Raw genomic sequence first — 23,371 nt, forward strand, 5'->3', positions numbered from 1 at the left:
TTTGAAAGCAGCTTTCAGGTTATTTACTTCGACTCCTTGGCAGAGGCATGGGCCTCCTCCACAAAAACCCATTCCAATAGTCATAGGACTTCTCCTGGGATTTCTAATAACCAGGAGCTCATGAGGGGGACCAGTCCCTCTTCAGGTGGTTCTAAATAAAACAGCTCTCCCTAACACTGATCCGCAATCTCTTTCCTACATCTTCTATCTATTGGTCTTGTATAGTCTCTAGCCAAATACCCTCTGACTCCCCTGAGTACAGTAAATTGTCTGCCACCTTAACTCTACTTCAAAAATGTGAAGACACTTACAAGGTTCCCCTTCAAGTGTCCTCAAGTTCTTTAAATTGTTCTTCTTCAGCCATGAATTCTAAACCAGCATTTCCCAAAACAAAGGCAAAGGGAGAGCTTAGGAACCTCTGGGTTAAACACATTTAAATACGTTTCTTTCTTACAGAACTTCTTGGAAATTCTTATGCTGCTGAATATTTTAATTCTCCAAAACAAAAGGGAGGGTGGCTTACCTCTATTACTACTTCATGGAACACACACTTTGGGGTGTTGTCTTAGGCTACTTACAATCCTGAATCTTTCCTCTAGAAACAATTTAGCTTGTTGATGTCCCCAGAACGAGACCCAACATTCAGGGAAGGACTAAGTTGACCAGAGTGAACATAATGGATACCCACTTGCTGGGTCTGGAGGCTAGCTATCCAAAACAGATGTATGGGAAGCCAGCTGACTGGACTGTGATTCCCATGTCTCCAACATCTCCATCTTTCCAACATCAAGTACCCAAAAGATGCTTAATAATTATTCATTGAGCAGATATCATAATAGAGGATGGAAGGCTTCAGTGAGGACATAGAACTCTAGGAAAAAAAATATAAATCTCTCTCCTACTCAAGTATCAAATACGGCTCAGCCTAAAGCTAAACTCACAGACACTAATACTATTTCCTAGGTTCCTATGATTTTGACTTTCAGATCAGAAAATCATGCTCATGGACTCAATAAACAAATTCACTGAATCAGTAACTTCAAAACCTAACCAGACTACTTCCAAGTCTCTAGATACATAACCACAATAACAGAAGCTCAGTTGAACTGCTAAAGATAAGCAGAATCAAAGAATTCTAGGACATTTTTAGTTTGAAGGAAATTTAGAGAATATTTAGCCTAGACCTTTATTTTTATAGAAATATGTGTAAGTTTTTAATTTGAATAATAGGGAAAAATCAATTCCAAATATCTGAACACTAATAAAAACTATGCAGCTGAGGCTGGGATGATAGTAAGGAATTTGGTTAATGCAAACAAAGAATTTTCATTTATGCTAATGGAGTGCTTCCCTAAGGTAAGTTTTACTGATGCCTGCTCCTGGTCCCCTCGGCACTCACCATTTTTGAGCACACCAATACAAGAGCTTCCAACTGCCAACACCTAAAACTAGTTGCCTGAAGACTTTTTCTGGGTACCAGAGCCCTCATGGCCGAGACTGGGCAATGCCAGAGAGTTAATACAGCAGGTGGCAGCCCTCAAATCAATGAGGGAAGGGGAGTTGGATGATCAACACCCCAGCAACCTTGCCCCTGAGGTGGGATTACGCTGAAGCATGTTCTACAGTTCCCCAGCAGGACTGAGCCCCAGTTGCTCACAGTGATAACTGGCTTTGAAACACATATGTGGTAGGTAGAATAACGGCCCCCAAAAGATGTCTGCATGCTAATACCCAGAAGCCACAATATGTGATGTTATTACATAGCAAAGGGGAATTAAGGTTGCTAATCAGCTGAGCTTAAAATAGGGAGATTATCCTGGATTATCTGGGTGCACCCAATATAATCACAAGGGTCCTTCAAAGTGGAGGAGAAGGCAGAAGAGGAGAGTCAGAAGGAGATGTGACTATGGATCTATGGTCAGAGAAATGCAACTTTGCTAGTTTGGGAGATGGAGGAAGGGGCCATGAGCCAAGGAATGTGGGCCAACTCTAGAAGCTAGAAAAGGCAAGGAAACAGATTCCTCCCTAGAGCTTCCAGAAAGGAATGCAGCTGTACCAACATCTTGTGTTTACCCCAGTGAGACCCAGGTTGGACTTCTGAGCTAAAAAACCATAAGCTAATAAATTCATGTTGTTTTAAGCCACTGAGTTTGTGATAATTATGGTAGCCACAGGAAACTCACACAACACAATTTATTGGCTTCCTTCCCTCCCTGTCTCATGTCTCCATTCCCCTGCTGGTGTTTTCTGCTGTCACCTCCCATAAGAACTCCTTGAACTCGATTCCTTGTCATAGGGTCTGCTTTTGGAGAAGTCCAAATCAAAATACTGCCACCATATTTCTCTTACTTTTATATGTATGTGATCCCATATGTTTTTAACCTATAAAATATTTAAATTGTCATTTATCTAAACCAAAACACAAGACACTAGACTTCTAAAAGCAAGACTAAATTTTCTGTGTATTAAAGAACCAGAGCAAACAAAGGCACATGATAAAAGTGGTGATATTACCAACAATGAATATTATCAGAATTCCCACTATATATGTAAATTCTGAATTACTTAAGTCTACAATCTGTTGGTATTAACGACCTTTAATATCTCTAACTCCAGAGACTGTCAATTTTTGACCTATTATATTACTACCCAGGTTATATTTCTAAAGACAAATTTGATTATCTTTACTTGTTCAAAAACTTCTGTATTTTCTATTGCTTGTTAACGTCCAGGCTCCTTACCCAGCACTCGGAGCCCTCCAATATCCAATATTAAACTTCTTTTCTAGATGTCTCTTCCACTACTTCCCTTCATATACGACTTGAACCAGCCAAACTAAAGTCTTTGCTATTCTATACACACTCTTCTTTCCTCTTCTCACGTTATTTCTTCCATGGTGTTCGACCCAATACCATCAACTCAAATCCGAACAATCTTTCAAGGTCCAAATATTTGTACTATGAGTCAATGCACAAGTGAATAAATGCATAAAAATGAAAGCTCCATGTGTAGAAGTTGTCTCTCCTGTCCAGTCATACACCCTGGTAAAAAGAATAGGAAGACAAATACCTAAAATGATGAAAGCGGGACTGGCCCACACCAGGTTCCACGCCCTCCTTGTGCTAAACAATCACTGGCTTTGTTTTTTTTGTTTTGTTTTGTTTTGTTTTGATTTTTGTGACTTTATATTCTATTCTCTGCCAAAGCAGCATGTTCTCCCCTACTTGTCAATAACCGGTTTCTTCACTCATTTACTTACCGAGGATATTCTGTTCCCCAAAAAAAGGGCTTCTGGAGCTCTCCTGCTGGAAACCCTGGGAGAAAGACAGACAAAATTGTAAGGGATACAGAAACTGATTCGATGATGAATACTTGGTTCAAGCTTCAGCCTGGAAGTTTCAAAGGTCCATGTGAAAGGTCCTCTTCGTGGAGCTGGAAGTATTCTAAGAGATTCAACTATTTCTAAAATGATATTAGCTCAGTGGAGTTTGAAATAAGTGTATCACATGAGTTTCAAGGAAACCACTTTGCATGAATATGCTATTGGCATTGTCCAGCCTGCTGTGAACTGGGCTCCTTTATATAGTGCGTGCAGGAGGCTTCTGGCTGTCCAGCAGCTTTCCCTGATACAGAGAGGGCCAGCTACACGGATACGCAACCTATGCAGTCAAGGCCCCCCCACCAGGTGCCCCATTTGCACGCAACATTCTTGATACTTCCTATGAACACAGAACTCCACTAGACCCACAATGTGCGGGAATTCAGTGAGACTCAAAGTGAGTACAAGGGAAGCATGTGACATCTAGGACTGAGTAGAAGGGGCCTCTGGCAGCCCCAAGAGGGCCCTTTCCATTGGAACCAGGATTTGCTTTGATCACCCAAAAAAAGGCAGTGGCATTCTGAGAAACAAGAATGACCAAGGAACCCTATTATATCCTTTCTTACTTGTGTTACTTCTCTGTATTAAACAACCACATACACTGAAAATTATATAGAAGGAAGGGGAAAGACAGGGCGACCCACAGTTCCTTTTCCTTTCAGTCCTCCCTTACTCATCAATAAGCCAGAGGTAGACAGTGTGAGTAGAATGTACATGTATTAAGAAATAACAAAAGCCGCTGGGTTAGTTTTGTGCAGCGTTTCCACTGGCCTGGTAAGAACAAAATACCTATGCATGTATAAGCTACAAAATACAAACTATAATCTTGGTGATTCCACACATAAGTCAAAAGCTCTTATATTTTCATTTAAAACTGACATTGCACCATATAAAGATGAACCATAAACTTATGCTGATGACTGAAAATGTTTATTTTTCCTACAACTTAACAATGACATTAAATAGCAAATAAAAAACTGACAAGTCTAGAGAAAGAAAGGCCACGGGAGGCAGGACAAAGCTGCATACTTGAGCACCTTTAACTGCACTTTTTCTGGCTTTCTGAACTATTTTCATCTGCCACTGGGCCATACAAATTAAGCAGCTGGCTTTGTGCAGATGAGCAGGAGAAATGCTTTGCTTTGGTATTGCAACTCACCACTAAATCTGGCACCCTGGGCTGATCCTGAGAGCTGCGTTCGTAAGTCATAATAACCGGGAATGCAAAGAATAGTAACAGAAGACAAAACAAATTGGGGGGGGGGGAGCAAGCACGACCTTCTGCAATGTCCTTGCCTGCTCCAGCCACTGCTCTAGCCCCCGTGAGACTGAAAGCTCTTCTAGGAGTTAAAATGTTTTCCCTTCCCTCTCTCCCTCTCCACATTCTGCCTACCCCCAGCCATGAGAGGATACTACGACACTGGGAGGAGAAGCAAGGACAAGAAAGCAAGTTCTTAGTTTAGAAGTGAAATGTTAATTCCATATACCTATTCTTTATATTTTCTTCATATCAGTTTGAGATTTCAAGGTACAAAAACCTCATTGCAAAACAGAGATGGATCTAGCTAGGAGTTCTCTCTCTTCCTGCGACTTTCATAGAGAGGAAAACGCATGACTTTGAAGGGGCAACATCATATTAATCTTCATCGTTTTCAAAATTGCCTGAGATTTTTTTTTGCATCTTTACATCAATATTCCATCCATTTTTGGTGATTACTTTTAGTAAGTCATTCGAACTTGGAGATATATATGCAAATATATATTACATATATATGCAAATCACAGTGTTTATGTGAAAGTCTCGTCTCAGACAATAAATCATCAAAAAGCAATATTTCCTAATAAGAACAATGATCATGAACCAATGGGATCTAATTATGAAATCATTACGGCGCTCCTGCTTGGTACCATGCCCAGCTGGAAGCATTTCTGTCCGCTGCCAACCTCTTTACAGGAAGACATCTGACACCTGCATGCGCCTCCATTTCTGCGGCTTTTGCTGTCAGGGGCCCCAGACTCACAGGCCACAGCCATCGCATGCCTCGAGTCAGCTCTGTCTGCTCAGCCTGTCGGGGCCATGGAACCCTCCACTGCTCAACAAACACAAGAATCTGATGCCCTTAGGGCTGTTTTGCTGAAGCGAATGGCTTCACAGTGTAAGCTGCAGGTTTGAAGGTGCCCACGGGCCACAGTGATAGATCAAAGCCCAACAGGGCCAACTCAGTATCGCATCTCAGGAAGTGGATAAGTTGTATTCAGCAAAGGTAGAAGTTAAAAAATAAATAAACAGAAAGGGAATTATTTTCTCTTCTCTCCCTTTTTAATAGGCTTTTCTTACTTTGTTTTGTTTTGTTTGCAAATCCATCGTATTTCCTTTTCCCCCCCATCTCAGCACTGCGTCAAGAGTTTCACACTTTTAAAGCTTTTTTTTTTTTTAAAGCTCCTTTTCCTATCAGTATATTTATGGGAGGCATCCTCACAATGTAAATGTGTATATGTATGTATGCATACATGTGCCTGCACCCATATTACATACGGACACATCATGCATACATACACAGAGATACACATAGGAGAGGAGAGAGGGAGGGAGAGGAAGGAAAAAAATGTAACTATTAGATTGGCAAAAAAATTAATCAATTTGGTTATAGGTAATACTGGCCAGGGTGTAGGAAGCATGTTGGTTTGAGCGTAAACTGTTTGTTGTAAGCATTCTGATGAGCAACTTAGTCATCTCTTAATGCTTTAAATGCCACTTCTAAAAAATGAGTAACTATGTGTTGACATGGAAAAAATATCTAAAAGATATTAAGTGGAAAAAAAATATTAAGTGAAAAACCAGCATTCAGTCATGTATGTGGTCCTTTTCTGCATAACATATGTTAAACATACGTATAGGTACATAGTTCTGCTATAACACTTATATTTAAAAGGCAAATTTGCTCTAAGGTGATTGATACACTGGGGAAAAAATTGGGGGTTAACTCCAATTTCATGTTTGCTTATGTTTAATTTCGTCCTCAAGAAATGCTAAGTGAAAGCAAAAAATGCACCAAATGAACTGAGCCACATAGGAATACACAAAATTCACACATCCCAACATGGACCAGTTAGTTACCTCAGCTTGCCACATGCGTTAGAAGCCACAGACACCCACACCTGGTGTTGAAATTTTCCTTCCAACTTCAGATCACCCTCCTTCAACCACGACACAGTAACTCACAAGCTGCAAGTCCTCCAACACCCACTTCCACAAACTTCAGGCCTTTCCAGGGGAAAATGCCATATTTACTGTAGTATTTATGTATTCACTCATTTAACATGTGTAAGACTGTACTATCATTTTTTCAAAGATTTTATTTATTTTTAGAGAGAGAGAGAGCAAGCGATGGTGCAAGCAGGGGGCGGGACAGAGGGAGAGGAAGAGGGAAAGCAGCAGACTGCCCGCTGAGTGCAGAGCCTGATGCGGGGCTCGATCTCACCATCTCACGACCCTGAGATCATGACCTGAGCCGAAATCAAGAGTCGGATGCTTAACCAAATGAGCCACCTAGGCACCCTTGTGCTATCATTTTTATTAGGTTCCTGGCTTTTGTTTTCACGTGTCATTGATAGTTTTTGATTGTTGTGTCCCTAACCCCATTTTTCCCATAAGCCTGTGGCTTTTATTGCACAATTTCGCATAACACAGTGATGTTTAGGAACATGTATGTTGCATTATAGCAGAACTATATATGTACATGTGGGCATCTACGTGTATATGAACACATATATATTCCTGCCAATGGTCCTCAAATTTTATCAGGCATCAGAATGACCTAGAGGGCTTATTGGAATAGATTGCTGGGGTGCCTGGGTGGCTCAGTTGGTTAAGCGACTGCCTTCGGCTCAGGTCATGATCCTGGAGTCCCAGGATCGAGTCCCGCATCGGGCTCCCTGCTCAGCAAGGAGGATGCTTCTCCCTCTGACCCTCCCCCCTCCCATGTCCTCTCTCTCTCATTCTCGCTCTCTCAAATAAATAAATCTTAAAAAAAAAAAAAAAAGAAAAGGGAACAGATTGCCAGCCCCACCCTCAGAGTTTCTGAGTGAATATGTCCGGAGAGGAGGCTAAGAATTTGTGCCTTTAACAAGTTCCCTTGTGATGCTGAAGCGGCTGGTCTAGGAGCCACACTTTAAAAGCGGCTGCCCAGGGGCACCTGGGTGGCTCAGATGGTTAAGCGTCTGCCTTGGGCTCAGGTCACGATCTCAGGGTCTTGGGATCGAGCCCCGTGTCGGGCTCCCTGCTCCTCAGGGAGTCTGCTTCTCCCTCTTCCTCTGCCTCTCCCCACTGCTCCTGCTCTCTGTCTCTCTCTGTCTCAAATGAACAAATAAAAAATTCTTAAAAAAAAAAAAAAAAAGGAGCCGCTGCCCACTCATTCATGTGTGCTGTGGAGTCATGGCTAATTATGTTCATTGCTGCATCGCAATAATTGAGAAAAGTGTGCCGCAAACCAGATGTCCAAAAGGAGAAAAATGACTTAATTATGACATAACCATACTATGGACTGCTCTGCAGCAAATGAAAAGAAAGAGGTAGGTCTTAATGTTCTAGCATGAAAAAATCTCCCAAGACATATTGTTGGAATAAAGCAAGGCATAGATAGATATATAAACACCATTTCTATTTTTTAAATAAGTTCATGAATGCAAATGCACAGAAAAGGTCTGTAAAATACATATCAAAGGGATCAGAGTGGCTGCTTCTTGGAGCTAATGGGAACTAGGAGGTGATGACTGGTTAAAGGGATTTTGGACATAGATGTAATGTTGTAAATTTTAACTAGTCAAAGGTAATCAACCTGTGTAATGAAAATGAACTCTTAGAAATAAATGTGTAAAAAAAGAAAAAGAAAGAAAGAAAGAAATGTGTATCGGGGCACCTGGGTGGCTCAGTTGGTTAAGCGTCTGCCTTAGGCTTAGGTCATGATCTCAGGGTCCTGGGATCAAGCCCTGCGTCCGGCTCTCTGCTTAGTAGGGAGCCTGCTTCTCCCTCTCCCTTTGTGCATGTTCTCTCTCTCTCTACCTCTCTCTCTCTCTAATAAATCTTTAAAAAAATAAAAATAAAAAAAAGAAATGTGTATATATTACAGAAAATTCTTCTAAAGGTTATACAAAAACTGTTTACAGTTCACTGAGCTTACATAATAGCATTTTGCTCTCACGTTTGTCAATGCCAGCAAATTTCATTCCTATTCCAAGCAAAACTACAAGTTGTGGATATGTAACTCAAAAGACTAAAGTTCTGACAAAAGAGGGCACCTGGGTGGCTCAGTCGGTTAAGCGTCTGCCTTCGGCTCAGGTCATAACCCCAGGGTCCTGGGATCGAGTCTCACATCGGGCTCTTTGCTCTGCAGGGAGTCTGCTTCTCCCTCTCCTCCCCACTTGTGCTCTCTTTCGCTATCTCTGTCTCTCTCTCTCTCTCTCTCAAATAAATAAAAAATCTAAAAAAATATATTTAAAATTCTAACAAAAGAAAATATTCTTATCTATATGTTGTAATAACTTCATTGTTTGTTAGTAAAAAGTTCTCTTTTTCAGATCTGCACCCTGGAAAACCACTAAGGCCTGTTTTCGGCTTTCTACTAGAGTCAAACCTTGCTTTTTTGCTGGAGTTTCCCCACAACTCCCACATCAGCGAATAACTGACTAACCTCGAGGGTTTTTGTTTAGGACAGACACAAGTGCCAAAGAAATGACCATATTCAGTGGGCGATTAACTCAGACAGGTTCAACTATTTGACCTTTGAAGTCACAAAGTTGTATCTTAACTGTAGCAACAGCTTTCCAAGAAAACTTAAATGCCTGGATATGTTTGGGTTTCAGTATCCATTTTGTTACCAGAAAACTGTACTAGTTAGGTTCTTTAGACAAATAAAGAGAAAAAAAAACAAAATTAGCCCATTATCCCATAGCTCTGACCCAGGAAAACAAAAATATATACTCAGGGACAGCAAATTCATACCGTATGAAGAGACATGAACATTAATAATTTCCCTTTCTCCCCAGTCCTCTCTCCCAATACTGGAACTTTCTTTCCACTAATATCTGCATAGCTTGCTTCAGATATTTACTCAAATGTCAACTTCTCCTTCAAGCCTTCCCTAGTGCTTTTTAAAGGAAAGAGGCATTATCCTACCCCGTTTCTTGCTTTATATCCCACCATAATACCATCATCTATGACACTCTACATTGTATTTACTCTGTATAAATGATTGTCTGTCTTTCCCCCAACTAGAAAGCAAGCTCCATAACAAAAGGGATTTTTATTTTCACTATGCTTCTGCTGCATTATCTGTAGAGCCAGAACACTACCTGGCATGTGATAATCACTCAATAAATATCTGTTGAGTGAATGGAATCTGCACCTTGTGAAACTTGAAAGTATAATCAGGGTTAAGCATTACCTATGATTATGAGTATACGGCGTTAGCCGAAGTCGAAAACATTACACGTTACTATTGGTGTCACCAACGTGCTACTTCCTGAGGTTTCCATACTCAATACCAGAACAGAGATATGTTCCCTTATTCAGGTTGTTTTCCCTTTCCTTCTAGATTAAAGACTTTGTTGATTCCATTCTCCTGCATTTATGGCAGAACTAGTATAGTTTTGAGGTTGGCACTTTTCCCCCCAAAAGACTCTCAATCAGAATGCAGATTTTAACAAGATGAAAAGCCCTGCTCAGCTCCCTGCAAGTTCCATCACCCTTGTGTACTCAGGCCTCCCTACTGCCAAGGAATAAAGTAGGATATGCTCCCCTTCTATGGTTGTGACATGTGAAAAGAGAAATCAGATAAAATGCTGGTTTGGATCAGAGTCCTTTGGTCCTAACAATACTGGATGAATATATTCTCTTTTCCCCACATTCTTTGCATGCTTTCATGTAACTGCCACATTAAGTTTCATACCCATAAAAGCATACGACTCAGGAAAGTTATCATATAGCAAATATTTTGAAAGCATGACTTTCCAAAGTTTTATGTTATGTGGAAGTTTGGGGGATTTTTTTTTATATTGACACTTACAAATGGTAATTCTTTAAGACAACTGTGGTCAGACTCAACCATCTTTTCCTGTTGTTTCCATGTTTGGTCAGATTTAACAAAATGGGAGGCCTCCAACTTTCACTTGCCAGGCTTTAAAACCCAGACTGTCTGCTTCTTCCCTTTCTCTATAGAAAACTTTTATAAATATACTAATACAATGGAGGACAACTCAGACTCAACTAAAAATTGGGAGTTCATTCTTAAATTCAATCTATCTTTTGACTTCTTTAAAGAAACTAGCATTAGTGCATTTGTTCAGTTAGGATCCCTCCAGCAGCCTCTGGGGCAGAAGAGGCACATCCAGGGCCAAATGATAAAGTTCAGTTCAAAAGAAGGTGATGGGGAAGGGGGGCGGCAGGATTCTAAAGGAGAATCCAATGGGCCAGAGAATGTGCAGGCCAAAGTACATGCTGACCTCTTTAATTCAATCCATTTCCATACTTGCTATAGCTGCTTTTTCCAGAGATGGACTTGGATTTTCCACTGACTGTGTATCTGTGTCCGTTTTCTTTTCACTATGGGTGTTTGCGATATTTTTGCTAAGGGGCTGACTGTATCAATACAATGTATTATTAGTTTTGTCAAATAATAGGATGTTTAGCCTTTTGCATGGATTTACTCATGTATTAACATGGCTTTATTCTAGTGCATGTTATGACAATTATTTTCAAAAGTCTTAAGTGTATGCTTATATTACTGAGCTAATCCTTATATCAATCTACATTTCAGGACTTACTGCTGATATATCATCTTAGCAACATTATTATACTTCTTGGTGAAATTCACTTGTAGTTACTTCTGCTGACTTGATTATTTTATTTGTCCTATGCAATAACAGCTCCTCGTTCTACAGCTCACTAAATGAACATATTTTAGGACCCTATTTTTGGAGATGTTAATATATTTAAATACCATTATAAAAACTACCAGGAGGAGTTGGGTTTTGTTACGATGATGCCATTTCTACATATAATCATTGGCCTCTGACATTTACTAAGCACTGATGATGTTCCAAGCCACACAGGGAAGCTGTGAACATACAAACGTCCTCAAAGAACCTACTATCTAGCGAAGGAAAAGGGATGTAACAAAAAAAAATTCCATATTGTAATATCTAAAAAGTTGAACTGATACCAAAGCTCTTTACAGTGTATTTTTTTTTTCATTGAAATGTGTTTTAAATTAAGTAAAGATGCATAGAGGTGTTTTGGGAGAGAGGGGTAGCTATATACATGTCTATATGCTAATGAGTAAAATCTATGACCAGTGAAATCAGTTGAGGTTTGAGGTAGGAATGGTTTAAGAGAATGGCACTCAGTATGTGGTCATGGTCCAGCAGCATCAACAACACCTGGACACTTGTTAGAGATACAAATTATTGGGCCCTACCCCAGACCTGCTGAGTCAGGAACTCTGGGAGTGGGGTCCAGAGTTTTCAGCAGGTCCCCCAGGTTATTCTGGTATGTGCTAGTTGAGACCTACTGGTTTAGGTCAGGATAAAGATTCTCAATCCCAACTGTACATCAGAATCCCTTGGGAAGCTTTTAAAAAGTAGACCCATGTCAAAGCCTCTGCCCAGACCTACTGAGCCCTCATCTCTGGGATGAAGCCTTGAACATGAGTATGTTTTAAAAGCACCTCGGGTGACTCCAATATGCCAAGAAATTCAGAACTCTTGGTTTAGGAAAAATAAGGCACTTCTTATATTTAACTCATGTATATAAATCAGCCCTCTAGTCTCATTCTCCTCTCTTCACCACTCCTCAATACTGTGCTTGTAACATATAATTAGATATTTTTCTTATAATTTTGCAGACTAAACTTTCAAAACTGAAATTTTACATGGCTAACAAATTATCATTGTACAAAGCACAAAAATAGTTTTAATTGCAACTGCTTTGGAAAATCCAGAACGAATGCTCACTCTAAGAGGGAATGAGTGTTACATCTTATTCAGGCTTAGTTCTCATAATCAGATAAGCCGGATACCATTCTTCTAGAATCTAGGGGACCATCCGTTGAGACATGGAAATTGCTGCAATTACAAAGCACTCCTGGTTATATTTTCTGCTGTAAAGGGATTTCATTGTCATCACTGCTAAGATTAATAGTGGCTTTTTTTTTTCAATTTGGCATCTTGCAGTAGTTTGGTGAATGCCAACATTCCCCCTTCCAGAAAGTATCAAGTACTAACAGCTGTGACTCATGTCAAGGGATTCAGCAAGATGCCCTAGCCATCTGCTGGCTTCCTACAGGTAACCTCCTGCCACTGTATCTATCATCCTAGACCTGACAAGCAGAAAGCAGCTTCTAAAATCTGTCCTCCATCTTGAAACTTCCTCTTCTGGCCCTTCTGTTCCTTTTCTTCCATAATTACCTTTAGGCTGCAACAAAGAGAACCTCCTTTCTTTTACCAGTGTGACCAACCATCCCTGTTTGCCCAAGTCTGAGGAAGCTCCTGGGATACAGCATTTTCAGTGTGTTGTTTTTTAAGATTTTATTTATTTATTTGACAGAGAGAGAGAGACACAGCCAGAGTGGGAACACAAGCAGTGGGAGTGGGAGAGGGAGAAGCAGGCTTCCCACCGAGCAGGGAGCCCGATGCGGGGCTCGATCCCAGGACCCTGGGATCATGACCTGAGCCGAAGGCAGACACTTAACAACTGAGCCACCCAGGTGCCCCGCATTTTCAGTGTTAAAATCAGGACAGTTCCAGGCAACCAAGACAAGTTAGTTCCCCTACTTTTACCCAACCAAGTTGACCTATTTTGCATTTGCTGCATTTTTATACCTCAGAGGTTCTCAAACTTCAGCATCTAGCCACATTTGATGGTTAAAATCTTCTTAAAATATAAACTGCTGGGCCCACACCCAGAGTTTGATTCCATAGGTTAGGGGTGGGACCAGGTAATGCTCGTTTATCACAAGTGATGCTGATGCAGATGATCCAGGGACAATACTTTGAGAACCACTGCTACAGTTCAATATCTGGCAAAGAAAACAAAAATTTCCCCCCACTATAGAGCTCTGTATCTCCTCTTCTATTATTCCAACAGGTCATCTCATACACACAATTGCTGTCCTAGGTGTTCAAATCTGACACTAAAGGCAGTGATGCTTAGCCCAGGCCTGGGAATATAAAAGATGTTCAGCAAATGCTTGTCTGGGTCCCTGATCCATATCTGGGTTTGAGATAATGGTCTTAAGAATGAAAATATGACTAACATTTTCCCTTATGTCAATTCGACAAAAAAAAAAAAGTCTCTTTCATCTCCTCCAACAGCAACTTTATAATGCATAACTCAGTAAAAGAAAACCATCCCCTCTATTGTTAATGGAAATATAAACTGGTACTACTTTTCTCAAGAGAATTTGGGTAAGATGTATTTTAAAACCCTTAAAATGGACATACCATTTGACCCAGCAATTCCTCCACATCTAGGAATTTACCCTAAAGAAATACTCAGATTTGCATAAAAACATAATCACAAAACTTACCACAGAGGTTTTTTTTAAAAAAAAACAAAAAAAAACGAACAGCCTAAGCATCTATCGGTAGGAAATTAACTGAAGAAATCAAGGTGTTTTTATTTGGTGGAACACTATGCATGATAATTTAGGATTACATGTAATAAATGGAGACAATATTCATGTTACAATGTTCAGTGGGGGGGGAAGCAGCATTATTGGATGAGTCCATATTTAGTTTCAAATTTTTTTTAAGATTTATTTATTTCACAGAAAGAGAGCACGAGCGGCAGAAGGAGAGAGAACCTCACGCAGAGTCTGTGCCAAGAATGGAGCCTAACGCGGGGCTTGATCTCATGACCCTGAGATCACGACCTGAGCCAAAACCAAGAGTTGGACACTTCACCGACTGCTCCACCCAGGCGCCCCTAGTTTCAGTTTTAAATGTGTAGATAAACATAAGTTTGAGAAGTATTCAACAAAATCTTTAAATGATGACATAATCTTTAAAATTTTTTAGCTTAAAAACATGAAAGAGAGAAAGACAAGACAGGAACAGAGAAAATCTTCAGAAACAACCACCATACAAGTAATAAAATGGCAGTAAATACATATCATCAATAATCATTTTGAATATAAATGGACTAAATGCTCCAACCAAAAGGCATATGGTGTCAGAATGAATAAAAAAATACAATACCCATCTCATCTATATACTGCCTCCAAGAGACTCATTTTAGACCTAAAGATACCTGCAGATTGAAAGTGAGGGGATGTGGAAACATCTATCATGCAAATGGATGTCAAAAGAAAGCCAGAGGAGACATACTTGTATTGGACAAAACAGACTTTAAAACAAAGACTGTAACAAGAGACAAAGAAGAATGTTATATAATAATAAAGGGGATAACCCAACAAGAAGATACAACTATTGTAAATATGCACCCAAAACAGAAGCACCTAAATACATAAAACAGTCAATAACAAACATAAAGGAACTCATCAATAATAATACAATAATAGTAGGGGACTTTAACACCCCACTTACATCAATAAACAGATCATCTAAACAGAAAACTCACAAGAAAACAATGGCTTTGAATGACGCACTGGAACAGACGGACTTAACAGATATTTTCAGAACATTCCACCCTAAAACAGCAGAATAGACATTCTTTTCAAGTGCACACAGAACATTCTCCAGAATAGATCACATATTAGCCCACGAAACCAGCCTCAACAAATTCAAGAAGATCCAAGTCATACCATATATCTTCTCTGACCACAACACTGTGAAACTAGAAATCAACCACAAGAAAAAAATCTAGAAAAACCACAAATACATGGAGGTTAAACAACATGCTATTAAAGGATGAATGGGTCAACCAGAAAATAAAAGAAGAAATAAAAAAAACACATGGAAACAAATGAACATGAGAACACAACAGTCCAAAACCTTGGGGATGCAGCAAAAATGGTCCTAAAAGGCAAGATACAGCAATACAGGCCTACCTCAAGGATCAAGGAAAATCTCAAACAACCTAACCTTCCACCTAAAGGAGATAGAAAAAGAAGAACAAATCCTAAAACCAGCAGAAGGAAGGAAATAATAAAGATGAGAGCAGAAACAAATGATACAGAAACTAAAAAAATAATAAAACAGATCAATGAAACCAGGAGCTTGTTCTTTGAAAAAAGTCAATAAAGTTGATAAATCTCTAGCCAGAATTATCAAGAAAAAAAGAGAAAGGACTCAAATAACATCACAAATGAGAGAGGAGAAATAACAACCAACACCAGAGATATAAAAACAATCATTAGAGAATATTATGAAAAGCTATATGCCAACAAATTGGACAGCCTAGAAGAAATGCATAAATTCTTAGAAACATATAAACTACCAAAACAGAAACAGGAATAGAAAATCTGAACAGATAACCAGCAAAGAAACTGAATGAGTAAAAAAAACAAAACAAAACTCCCAACAAACTAAAGTCCAGGACCAGATGGCTTCACAGGCAAAGTCTACCAAACATTTAAAGAAGAATTAACTATTCTTCTCAAACTATTCCAAAAAATAGAAAAGGAATGAAAACTTCCAAATTCATTCTATGAGGCCAGCATTATCCTGATACCAAAACCAGATAAAGACACCACTAAAAAAGAGAACTACAGGCCAATATCCCTGATGAACACAGATATAAAAATCCTCAATAAAATACTAGCAAACTGAATTCAACAATAAACTTAAAAAATCATTCACCATGATCAAGTGGGACTTAATTCTGGATTGTAAGGGTGTTTCAATATTTGCAAATCAATCAACATGATACATCACATAAGAGAAAGGATAAGCATATGATCATTTCAATAGACGCAGAAAAAGCATTTGACAAAGTTTAACATCTATTCATGATAAAAATCCTCAACAAAAGTAGATTTAGAAAGAACATGCCTCAACATAATAAAGGCCATATATGAAAAACCACAGCCAACATCATCCTCAATGGTAAGACACTGAGAGCTTTTTGCTGAAGATCAGCAACAAGACAAGGATGTCTACTCTTACCACTTCTTTTGACATAGTACTGGAAGTCCCAGCCACAGCAATCAAACAAAAAGAAATAAACGGCATCCAAATTGGTAAGGAGAAGTAAAACCTAAACTGTGTGTAGATGACATGGTACTCTACATAGAAAACCCAAAAATCTACTAGAACTGATAAACGAATTCAGTAAAGTCGCAGAATACAAAATCAATGTACAGAAATCTGTTGCATTTCAATATGCCAATAATGAAACAGAAGAGAAATTAAGAAAGCAATCCTATCTACAATTGCACCCAAAATAATAAGATACCTACAAATAAACCTAACCAAAGAGGTGAAAGACCTGTACAACGAAAACTATAAACCAATGATGAAAGAAATACAAGAGGACACAAAGAAATGGAAAGACATTCCATGGGAGCTCATGGAACAGAAGAACAAATATTGTTAAAAATATCTACATTACCGGTGGGGGCGGAGCAAGATGGCGGAGGAGTAGGAGACCTAGATTTCGTCTGGTCTCAGAAATTCAGCTGAATAGGGATCAAACCATTCTGAACACCTACTAACTCAACAGGAGATCGAAGAAGAGAGTAGCAACAACTCTGAACAGAGAAGCGACCACGTACTAGAAGGTAGGACGTGCGGAGAAGTGAATCCAAGGCGATATTTGGGAGGAGAGACGGCGGGGGAGGGGGCCTCCGACGGCCGCTTCTGGCAAGTGATAGAGCCGCGGAGCACAAAATCGGACCTTTTAGAAGCCGGCTCCACTGAAGGACATCGCTCCAGTGGCTAAGCGGGGGGTGGAAACCTCGCAGGACAGTGTGGACTCAGGACCCTCGGGGTCACAGAAAGACTGTGAGTGCGGCAGAGCTCCCAGGTATCGGAGCGGGGAAGCTGGCTGCAGAGACAGAGCCGAGGCGCGGGCTCTCAGCTCGGGGTTGCCATAAACCGTGATCCGCGGCCCAGTCGGGCCACTGCGCCTCCAGCAGGGACCCAACAAGCGGCAGAGCCGGGAAGACTCCCCTTCCTCCCCCGGGAGGAGCGGCGCGGTAGCGCACCGTAAGGATCTGCTGGGTTTGGAGACTCCACACGGGGTTGGGTGCGAGACATAGAAACGCTCGGTCACAGGCTGGGTGAGCGTGGAGTGCGGCCGGAGACCGGGGAGACGGGAGTGATTGACTGCTTTTCTCTGGGGGCGCACTGAGGAGCGGGGCCCCGAGTTCTCAGCTCCTCCAGGTGGAGATTGGGAGGCCACCATTTTCACCCTGGTTGTCCAAAGCTGTGCCGAGAGCTTGCAGGGAACAAAAGCTCCTGGGAGCAAACCCAAGCAGCTTGCTTAGCCCTGACCAACAAGGGCGGGGCAATTCCGCCTCCGGCAAAGACATTTGGGAACCACAGCAACAGGCCCCTCCCCCAGAAGATCAGCACGAACAGCCAGCAAGCCAAGACCAAGTTTACCGATCAAGGAGAACAGGAGAACTCCAGCGCTAGGGGAATACTGCACATAGAATTCATGGCTTTTTTTTTTTTTACCATGATTCATTAGTTCATCAAAGTTAATTTTTGTTAACTGTTTTTTTTTTAATTTTTCTTTTTCCCTTTTTCAACCACCATCTTATCAATCCCTTTTTTAAAAAAACATTTATTTTTCATTTTTAGAGTCATATTTTATCGCTTCATAGTAGTTACCCTTATTTTTGGCATATATATATAAGTTCTTCTCTCTTTAAAATTTTGAGATACAGTTTCTTCTAACAGATCAAAATATACCCTAAATCACTAGTGTATGGCTTTGTTCTAGTCTCCTGCCTGATCACAGTCTCTCCCATTTTTTTTCTTTTTTCTTTTTTTAAATCTTCTTTCTTCTTTCAAACAACTTCTTATCAATTCCGTTTATAAAACCTTTTCTAAGTTTCACCTTTACAGTCATCTTCCATCCCTTCATTGTATCAACCCTTATTTTGTACATATATAAGTCTTTCCTCCTTTAAAATTTTAGGAGACACTTTCTTCTAACAGACCAAAATACACCCAAAATCTACTGTGTGGCACTGATCTATGCACTAGCCTGATCATATGTGATCATATTCTGTTTTTTTTTGTTTTGTTCTGTTTTTGTTTGTTTTTATCTTTTTCTTTTTTTTTCTCTTTCTTTTTTCTTTCTTTCCCTTTCTTTTCCCCTGGTGTCAGGTCTTTTCTGATTTGTATACAGTATATTTGCTGGGGACGTTGTAAACCTGTTAGCATTTTGTTCTCTCATTCATCTATTCTCCTCTGGACAAAATGACAAGACGAAAAAAATCACCTCAGCAAAAAGAACAAGAGGTAGTACCGTCTGCCAGGGACCTACTCAATACGGACATTAGTAAGATGTTGGACCTAGAGTTCAGAATCATGACCTTAAAGATACTAGCTGGGCTTGAAAAAAGCGTGGAAGTTATTAGAGAAATGCTTTCTGGAGAAATAAAAGAACTAAAATCTAACCAAGTCGAAATCAAAAAGGCTATTAATGAGGTGCAATAAAAAATGGGGGCACTAACTGCTAGGATAAGGGGGCAGAAGAGAGAATCAGCGATACAGAAGACCAAATGATGGAAAATAAAGAGGCTGAGAAAAAGAGAGAGAAATAACTACAGGATCACGAGGGCAGAATTCGAGAGATAAGCGATACGATAAGACAAAACAACATTAGAATAATTGGGATCCCAGAAGAAGAAGAAAGAGAGAGAGGGGCAGAAGGAATATTGGACCAAATTATAGCAGAGAACTTCCCTAATGTGAGGAAGGAAACAGGCATCAAAATCCAGGAGGCACAGAGAACCCCTCTCAAAATCAATAATAAGAGGTCAACACCCCGACATCTAATAGTAAAACTTCCGAGTCTCAGAGACAAAGAGAAAATCCTGAAAGCAGCTCAGGAGAAGAGATATGTAACCTACAATGGTAGAAACATTAGATTGGCAACAGACCTATCCACAGAGACCTGGCAGGCCAGAAAGGACTGGCATGAGATCTTCAGAGCACTAAACGAGAAAAATATGCAGCCAAGAATACTATATCCAGCTAGGCTGTCATTGAAAATAGAAGGGGAGGTAAAAAGCTTCCAGGACAAACAAAAACTAAAGGAATTTGCAAACATGAAAGCAGCCCTACAAGAAATATTGAAAGGGGTCCTCTAAGCAAAGAGAGAGCCTAAAAGCAGCATAGATCAGAAAGGAACACAGACAATATACAGTCACAGTCACCTTACAGGCAATACAATGGCACTAAATTCTTATCTTTCAATAGTTACCCTGAATGTAAATGGGCTAAATGCCCCAATCAAAAGACACAGGTTATCAGATTGGATTAAAAAACAAGACCCATCAATATGCTGTCTGCAAGAGACTCATTTTAGACCCAAAGACACCCCCACATTGAAAGTGAGGGGGTGGAAAACCAGTTACCATGCTAATGGACACAAAAAGAAAGCTGGGGTGGCAATTCTTATATCAGACAAATTAGATTTTAAACCAAAGACTGTAATAAGAGATGAAGAAGGACACTATATCCTACTTAAAGGGTCTATCCAACAAGAAGATCTAACAATTGTAAATATCTATGCCCCGAACATGGGAGCAGCCACTTTTATAAGGCAATTAATAACAAAAGCAAAGAAACACATTGACAACAATACAATAATAGAGGGGGACTTTAACACCCCCCTGACTGAAATGGACAGATCATCTAAGCAAAAGATCAACAAGGAAATAAAGACTTTAAATGAAACACTGGACCAAATGCACTTCCCAGACATATTCAGAACATTCCATCCCAAAGCAACGGAATACACATTCTTCTCTAGTGCCCATGGAACATTCTCCAGAATTGATCACATCCTAGGTCACAAATCAGGTCTCAACCGATACCAGAAGATTGGGATTATTCCTTGCATATTTTCAGACCACAGTGCTTTCAAACTAGAACTCAATCACAAGAGGAAAATCGGAAAGAACTCAAATACATGGAGGCTAAAGAGCATCCTACTGAAGAAAGAATGAGTCAACCAGGAAATTAAAGAAGAATTAAAAAAATTCATGGAAACCAATGAAAATGAAAACACAACTGTCCAAAATCTTTGGGATAGAGCAAAGGCAGTCCTGAGAGGAAAGTATATAGCAATACAAGCCTTTCTCAAGAAACAAGAAAGGTCTCAAATACACAACCTAACCCTACACCTAAAGGAGCTAGAGAAAAAAAAAAGCAAATAAAGCCTAAACCCAGCAGGAGAAGAGAAATAATAAAGATCAGAGCAGAAATCAATGAAATAGAAACCAAAAGAACAGTAGAACAAATCAACGAAACTAGAAGCTGGTTCTTTGAAAGAATTAACAAGATTGATAAACCGCTGGCCAGACTTAATCAAAAAGAAAAGAGAAATGACCCAAATCCACAAAATCATGAATGAAAGAGGAGAGATCACAACCAACACCAAAGAAATACAAACAATTCTAAGAACATATTATGAGCAACTCTATGCCAGCAAATTAGATAACCTGGAAGAAATGGATGCATTCCTAGAGATATATCAACTACCAAAACTGAACCAGGAAGAAATAGAAAACCTGAACAGACCTATAACCACTAAGGAAATGGAAGCAGTCATCAAAAATCTCCTAACAAACAAAAGCCTAGGGCCAGATGGCTTCCCAGGGGAATTCTATCAAACATTTAAAGAAGAATTAATACCTATTCTCCTGAAACTGTTCCAAAAAATAGAAATGGAAGGAAAACTTCCAAACTCATTTTCTGAGGCCACCATTACCTTGATCCCAAAACCAGACAAAGACCCCATCAAAAAGGAGAATTACAGACCAATATCCTTGATGAACATGGATGCAAAAATTATCACCAAAATACGAGCCAATAGGATCCAACAGTACATTAAAAGGATTATTCACCATGATCAAGTGGGATTTATCCCTGGGCTGCAAGGTTGGTTCAACATCCACAAATCAATCAACGTGATACAATACATTAACAAAAGAAAGAACAAGAGTCATATGATCCTCTCAATAGATGCAGAAAAAGCATTTGACAAAGTACAGCATCCTTTCTCGAACAAAACTCTTCAGAGTATAGGGATAGAGGGTACCTACTGCAATATCATAAAAGCCATCTATGAAGAACCTCCAGCGAATATCATTCTCAATGGGGAAAAGCTGAGAGCGTTTCCCCTAAGGTCAGGAACATGGCAGGGATGTCCACTATCACCACTGCTATTCAACATAGCATTAGAAGTCCTAGCCACAGCAATCAGACAACAAAAAGAAATCAAAGGCATCCAGATCAGCAAAGAGGAAGTCAAACTCTCACTCTTTGCAGATGATATGATACTGTATGTGCAAAACCCAAAAGATTCCACCCCAAAACTGCTAGAACTCATACAGGAATTCAGTAAAGTAGCAGGATATAAAATCAATGCACAGAAATCAGTGGCATTCCTATACACCAAGACAGAAGAGAGACAAATCAAGGAGTCGATCCCATTTACAATTGCACCCAAAACCATAAGATACCTAGGAATAAATTTAACCAAAGAGGCAAAGGATCTGTACTCAGAAAACTATAAAATACTCAGGAAAGAAATTGAAGATGACACAAAGAAATGGAAAAACGTTCCATGCTCATGGATTGGAAGAACAAACATTGTGAAGATGTCAATGCTACCTAGAGCAAGCTACACATTCAATGCAATCCCCATCAAAATACCATCTACTTTTTTCAAAAAATGGAACAAATAATCCTAAAATTTGTATGGAACCAGAAGAGACCCCGAATAGCCAGAGGAATGTTGAAAAAGAAAAGCAAAGCTGGCGGCATCACAATTCCGGACTTCCAGCTCTATTACAAAGCTGTCATCATCAAGACAGTATGGTACGGGCACAAAAACAGACACATAGATCAATGGAACAGAATAGAGAGCCCAGAAATGGACCCTCAACTCTATGGTCAACTCATCTTTGACAAAGCAGGAAAGAATGTCCAATGGAATAAAGACAGTCTCTTCAACAAATGGTGTTGGGAAAATTGGACAGCCACATGCAGAAGAATGAAACTGGACCATTTCCTTACACCACACACAAAAATAGACTCCAAATGGTTGAAAGACCTAAATGTGAGACAGGAGCCCATCAAAATCCTAAAGGAGAACACAGGCAGCAACCTCTTCGACCTCAGCCGCAGCAACTTCTTCCTAGAAACATCGCCAAAGGCACGGGAAGCCAGGGCAAAAATGAACTATTGGGATTTCATCAAGATAAAAAGCTTTTGCACAGCAAAAGAAACAGTCCACAAAACCAAAAGACAACCGACAGAATGGGAGAAAATATTTGCAAATGACATATCAGATAAAGGGCTAGTATCCAAAATCTATAAAGAACTTATCAAACTCAACACCCAAAGAACAAATAATCCAATCAAGAAATGGGCAGAAGACGTGAACAGACATTTTTCCAAAGAAGACATCCAAATGGCCAACACATGAAAAAGTGCTCAACATTGCTCGGCATCGGGGAAATCCAAATCAAAACCTCAATGAGATACCACCTCACACCAGTCAGAATGGCTAGAATGAACAAGTCAGGAAACGACAGATGTTGGCAGGGATGAGGAGAAAGGGGAACCCTCCTACACTGTTGGTGGGAATGCAAGCTGGTGTAACTACTCTGGAAAACAGTATGGAGGTTTCCTCAAACAGTTGAAAATAGAGCTACCATACAATCCAGCAATTGCACTACTGGGTATTTACCCCAAAGATACAAATGTAGGGATCTGAAGGGGCATGTGCACCCCAATGTTTATAGCAGCAATGTCCACAATAGCCAAACTGTGGAAAGAGCCAAGATG

At 39.9% G+C, this 23,371-nt stretch overlaps 1 protein-coding gene across 1 annotated transcript in view; it reads right to left on the reverse strand.

Moving 5' to 3' along the window:
* The window catches only part of PHEX (phosphate regulating endopeptidase X-linked), a 211,700-nt gene that overhangs the window by 20,887 nt on the left and 167,442 nt on the right, over positions 1-23,371 (reverse strand). Inside the window, exon 16 of the mRNA XM_028122607.2 lies at positions 3,260-3,314. Within this exon, the coding sequence (XP_027978408.2) occupies positions 3,260-3,314 (55 nt within the window). The remainder of the gene's footprint in view (positions 1-3,259; positions 3,315-23,371) is intronic.

Source organism: Eumetopias jubatus, unplaced genomic scaffold (genome assembly GCF_037043125.1).
Source record: "Eumetopias jubatus isolate StellerSeaLion01/CBP00866 unplaced genomic scaffold, mEumJub1_p1.0 scaffold_11, whole genome shotgun sequence".
Lineage (NCBI taxonomy): Eukaryota > Metazoa > Chordata > Mammalia > Carnivora > Otariidae > Eumetopias > Eumetopias jubatus.